This window comes from Panonychus citri, unplaced genomic scaffold (genome assembly GCF_014898815.1).
Source record: "Panonychus citri isolate SS breed McGregor unplaced genomic scaffold, ASM1489881v1 Contig00138, whole genome shotgun sequence".
Classification (NCBI taxonomy): Eukaryota; Metazoa; Arthropoda; class Arachnida; order Trombidiformes; family Tetranychidae; genus Panonychus; species Panonychus citri.
Window position 1 is genome coordinate 2,146,035 of NW_026515543.1, and position 6,000 is coordinate 2,152,034.

Below are 6,000 nucleotides of genomic sequence, written 5' to 3' on the forward strand. Positions count from 1 at the left end.
AGTTTTCAATTTACAATGAAAAGTTAGACCCAGAGATCAGTCAATGAAATAAAATCAATTACAATAATTTCAATATATTGTCTCGGGAACAATAATTATTGGATGTTATTTTGTTTCTTGATATTTTTGTCACAAATGTTTTTTGTTTGATGGATTTTATTAGTAATTAAAATAGAGGAAGCGGTTGGAAGAGAGGAGGACAAGGAGGATGGAAGGTGGAAGATTAGTAAGATGATGAGTGAATGTAAAGAGAAAGAGAGGAGAGAGAAAGGGAGAAGAGAGAGAGAGAGATAGTTTCTTAGTTCAAGGGATCCCACCAGGGGAGTCTCAGAGGGTTAGTTTGCACCTCACCCCGTCTATTTTAGCCGACGTACTCGATCGGCTTTATATAGATTTACGGGCTTGTGGGAAGGGATAAAGGGGTCAAGGGGTTATTCGTAGGAGCCTAGTCCTACGTTAGAGGTTTCTCTTTGCCCGATGTAGGATCAAAGCACTGGTACTCGCCCTTGTCAGGAGTCAAATGTGGAGTCGCAAAGTTGGCAAGACCAATGATAAGGCTTGCCCTCGGGGCTAACCACTGGACTAAAGCAGGGAGAGGGAGAGAGAGAGAGAGAGTTGAAGTCAACAGTTATCAAAGTTAATTGATGATTACATTTGATGATTTACAGAACATAAGTTGATTTTCCTGTGACATCGAGGGGAATATGTGAAAAATTTTGTAACTCCAGAGTTGAATCATTTTGACTTCTTTTGGGATAACAATTACAATTGCTAGTATTTTTTGTAGGTGAGAGAAAGTAAAGGTAGCATAGAGAGAGAGAGAGAGAGAAATGCATAATTATTTAGATGTGTATCCGTGATCTTTTCACGAGTATTTCACTTTATCGATATTATTATTGTTGTGTTGTAGTGGATTTTGATATTGTTATAATGAATGCACGGTGAACACATCGATGGTTATATTGTTTTTCTTGCTTATTAGATGAGATAAAAGAGGGAAGAGATGAGATGAGAAGGAGCCAAAAGAATAACTTTTCTGTGTTTTCACTCATCACCAAATTAATAAATTGGTGAATTGAACTTTTTCTCATTAACATCTTGATTGTTGTTGCATTAATGATGCCTTAGGATGTTATTTCAATTGTAAAACAGGAGTTTTGCTTTAGTGTAAATATTATAAATTGTTGATTGAGTTTTGGGTTTTGTATGTGTAAGAAATGACAGAATCATATTAAGCCGAGGGTAAAAGCTTCCGAAACGGGAGAGAGAAAAAGAGAAAGTTTTAACAATCAGAAGTTGACCAAAGGTGAGCTCGAGGTGGAGCAAAATGATGTAAACCGTGTTTCAAATGTTCAACATCGGACTGTCCACTAGTATCTCTCATATAACCCGAATTTGGATCCATCATTTGCGGTAAATTTGCATACAGTTCTGCTATATTGATCCTTTGATTTAATTGATGATAATCAACTGTTGGTGGTGCAATTGGATTTTGAAATGGAGGCTTGGGAAGATGTTGAGGAGGATGATGGTGGTGAGCCCGATTAGGATTGGGTTGTTGTAACTGTTTGGGTGCTTGATGAGGAGATTGATGATGATGATGATGATGGTGTCGCGAGGATGAGCTTGAAGAGGACGAAGAAGACGAAGTAGTTGACTGATGGTGATGTCGAGATGATGATGAGCTTGAGGTTTGGTTGTTATGGCTGCTATTGTTTCCAGTTGTCTGAGCGGTTGGCATCATAACGGGAAGAATCATCACTTGTGTATCTTTACTACTTCCACCACTGTGACTGTTGTTGGTACTACTGCTTGATTTATCTTCCTTTTTACTTTTCGTTTTACGACGACGAGCTTCATCAGGTAAAACATGAGAGTGCCGAGTACAGTGGGTAATCAGAGACAATCTTTCTTTGTAAAATTTGTCACATGTTAGGCACTTCCAGATTAGACCACAGGTTTTAAGGTGATACTTTAACTGCCAATCGATAGCGTAGCTTTTGTCACAATTGAAGCATTTGTACTTTCGCTCAGAGTGACAGTTGAGGAAATGCTGTCGAGTTTAATTATGTTCCAATGTTAGAACATCGATGTTCAATAAATAAAGACAATATAAATAGAAGAGAAATAATATTGATTAAAGGTGAGAGAATAGAACAAAAAAAAAGAAAAAGGTTTAACCACCTTACCTGATCAATGGACATTTTGCGCTTAAAGTGTTTACCTTTGCTCTGAAAAGAACAGCCCTCCACCGGGCAATGGTACTTTTTCTCACTCATAACCAAAAGTAAATTAAAATTGGTTAATTGTTGTTGTCTATTTTTTCAATTCCAAGGGACTGAGATGATAAAAAAAATGAAAACAAATAATTTCATTTAACAAAAAAAAGCAAAATAAAGGTAATGAAGGAGAAGAGGCGTGTCAGCTAATTCTCGTTCAGTTTGATGATCGGCTGAGGCTTTGACCTTCCGCTTAAGCCCAAGCAAAGAGCGAAAAGAAGCTGAATGAATGGTTTCATTGAATGGCGAGAGATGGCGTTGGTTAGGCTTCGTTTAAATGAAATATTTGTCGACGGAAACTTTGGCTTTCCCAAAAGCCTGGTATCGAAAGGCCATTTGGAAGCGTATGTTTTTGGGTGACCAAGGAATCTCTGGTCATTCAATTTTCTCCGATCAAGATTACAATTTATCTTCATCTTCATCTTCCTCACCATCAACATCAAGTTCATCAACGAGTATTAATGAATCAGGTTTACCAACTTCGTCCATCAAAACCTCAGGTCATTTTAATAAATCTCCAAATAGTCGAGGTAGAGATTCATTATGGTTAAATATTCAAGATACTGATGTTCATCGTTCTCAACATGCAAGTTCATCCCATCGCATTAAACACTCTCACTTGCACTCATCAGTCTCATCGGAAGGTACAAATCAACAACAACGACAGATCATGAATGCACCTTGGAAAACTTTGATTCTTTTCGGTGTTAACCTTTGTAAACTTAATGTTCACATGAACATGGCCAATGTTATGGGTAATACTAGTTGGTTGACTCGAGGTTTCCGTTCAGAGGGAAGAGTGTCGATCGACTCAAATGGTCATAAAAGTGTCAATGTTAGTCTGGGTTTGGATGGTTCCTCCTTGGATGCCAAGGGTGGTATTATCGGTGGTATTTTTGAAATTTCCCAAATTCAAACGAAAGTAAATATTAAGGAAAATTATGGCAAAGAACCAGATCATATGATCACATTGAAATTAGATGCACTTGAGAAGCGTCTTGATTATATGGAACATCAATCTTAATGTTGCGAATGTCTGATCTTGATTTAACACTTCGAGATGAATGGAGGATCGATGCTGGTGCCAACAGTGGTTCTAATCACCCAACCAAACGACCTGCTTGTATTTTTATCCATTGTAATCTGGCCTGGGATCAATTACAATTGTTAATGTCCAAATCAACGACTCCTGATATTATGAAGATCATCGCTAAGCTTGAAGAGTTTTTCAGTCAACAATTTCACAATTCGAAAAGGGTTTTTTCCTCTTCCGGTGTTACCTCTTCCTCTTCAACTAATAGGAATTCATTCAAGAAGGATAAAAGTACCAGAGGATCGGGCATAGTTAAACCCTCTACACCAACATCAACATCCAGTGGTTCGGGTTTAGTTGATTCTGGTTCACCGAGTAATGAGATTTATCGTCATCATCGTCATTGGCAGAAAGTTTTGCGTCTTGTATCGGGTGCATCTCTATCCACCCTTTGTAATCCTCTGCCCACCAAGGGAACTATTCTTGGTGGTACCTTTGAACTTATTGGGAACAATATTTCATTGGCCTGTTTTATGGAATCAATTTCGTTCCAAGTCATGGGGACTTTTCTCCATGTTGAAACCATCAATTTCCTTTGCATCGGAAGCTCAAGATGTGGTCAACAATGAGACAGGTTCATCGGACACTCATATAATTCAAAATTTTACCTTCTCTCTTGGTCGCCGCGATCGTCGTCGAGATGTTGATGAGGCCACTTTTTCGGTTGATTGTTTTCACGCTCAACATTCCAACATGGCCACTGTTTGTAAAATTTCACGAACCGTTATGTTCCCACCGCAATTTAAATCTCTCCATGAATGGTTTCAGTACACTTTCGCTGGCTCAGAATTAGATCAAATTAATCGGTTCCCAGTTATTGAATTTGAACGATCTGGTGATGGTTTTGGTTCCGCTGCTTCAGCTGCATCAGGGGAATTTCATTCTCGACGATTCTCCGTTAACCCGAAAAGTAATGAATGTCATCACTCTAAGGAGGTCATTTTCGCTCTGCCCAGTTTCCAAATGGATCTGAAAACTGAACATCTTCAAGGTATCAGGCCACCATTGGCAATAGATCCAAAGCCAAAGGTTGATTGTACTTTTGTCACCGATTTTGATGACCACATTTTCGTCGCCGTTGATGCAGAGGCTTACTTTTTCCTCCACGAATTGATTACCAGCTATTTCAAAGAGAAACAGATTTACTTTACTCGAAGCTCAACTGGAGCACAGTTAATCGATAAACCTGAACAATTGATGGACAATAAGTCCAATTTATCCTCCAACGACAATAAAGATACACCAATGTCATCTGAAGCCTCTGCTGGATCTTCATCAGCACAATCAATTATTTACGAACGAGATTTTCGTGACTTTCAATGTCAAACTTGGCATTTGGAGCCAACAGTTAGGTAAGTGATTTAATCAAACTTTTCGATTGTTACATAATATTTAAACTATTATATCTCTCGATTTACTCTTAGGCTAATTACATGGGCCGGTAAAAACCTCGAACCATATGGAGTTGATTATATCCTTCAAAGACTCGGTTTTGCCCAAGCTCGAACCACAATCCCGAAATGGATACAACGAGGAGCAATGGACCCACTTGATAAAGTCCTTTCGGCAATAATGTTCAGGGTCATCTCGGCATCTAAAAATGAATCATTGCCAAGCTCAAGATGATGACCAATCAATCCAATGACCAGATAACAACTATCCAAAAATAAAATCTTTTCACTCTCTTTCTCTCTCCTAGTCTCTTTTTCCTATTGATTTTTCATCAACGAAATTTTCATCCAACTTTTGATTACCTTTCGTTGGGCTTATTGGTTTTGCCGTTACTTTTTAAATGAAACTATCTCTCTACAAACTGATTGCCGTGAATATTATCTTTCAGTGTTCAGACAATTGACCGACGCATGGATAAACACCGAAACTGCTCACAAACACCGAGAAACAATCAGTTAATCATCTAACGAGAAAGAGATCTAAAACTATTTCATCCTTGTAAACTATTCTAATTATTTCGTATTTCAATTGCCCTCTTTAATCATGTTTATATGCCCATAAAGTTGTAAATAGACTGAGATGTAAAATGGAACAATTAATGTAAAAAAATCAATGGATTCAAACTCAAGAAAAAGTATAAAAAATGATTAATTGTAATAGAAAAATCGTTTTAATGTTAATGAAATGAAATTATTGAAATTAAACAAATCGAAAATTGAACCAACTAGTAGTATTAAATTTTCATTGTTCATTGGTTATGGTTCGTATTTAATTGTATCAATTTTGTAACACCTAATTATTTCCCATTTCATTTTTATAGATAAGATTCTTAACTTTTGAATATCAATCTAAGCCGTTGTATCCCAGACAAACAAGGGTTTGTATAGTAAGTTGATTGTCGATCAACTGAAATTTGAAGTAAAATTCGATTGCCATTCGAATGTATTAGGGTGTTCGATAAGGCGATATCCTAACCATGTTAAAAACAAGTTAGAAAGTTTTTATTGAAAGTAATCGCCTTTGGCGGCAATACATCTCAAACATCTTAAACATTGTTCATTGAACTCTTTTCTTTGTTTTTTTGAGCTGAATTCAAACTATGAGGGACATTACCTGGGGTCAACTTTTTCATTCCTAAAAGGTCAGTAACAACATGATGCATGGTTGAAACTGCTA

General features: G+C 37.2%; 2 protein-coding genes across 2 annotated transcripts; one reads left to right on the top strand and one right to left on the bottom strand.

Moving 5' to 3' along the window:
• Window positions 1-957: 957 nt before the first annotated feature.
• LOC128393389 (ATM interactor-like) lies at window positions 958-2,387 on the bottom strand. The gene is made up of 2 exons (XM_053353569.1): window positions 2,190-2,387; window positions 958-2,053 (listed from the first exon to the last, which is right to left on the bottom strand). The coding sequence occupies exons 1-2, from the start codon at window positions 2,277-2,279 to the stop codon at window positions 1,283-1,285; spliced, it is 861 nt and encodes a 286-aa protein (XP_053209544.1). The 5' UTR covers window positions 2,280-2,387; the 3' UTR covers window positions 958-1,282.
• A 915-nt stretch (window positions 2,388-3,302) lies between these two features.
• On the top strand, window positions 3,303-5,544 carry LOC128393552 (bridge-like lipid transfer protein family member 1). Its single transcript, XM_053353734.1, has 3 exons — window positions 3,303-3,718; window positions 3,786-4,724; window positions 4,797-5,544. The coding sequence occupies exons 1-3, from the start codon at window positions 3,303-3,305 to the stop codon at window positions 4,996-4,998; spliced, it is 1,557 nt and encodes a 518-aa protein (XP_053209709.1). The 3' UTR covers window positions 4,999-5,544.
• Window positions 5,545-6,000: the final 456 nt, after the last annotated feature.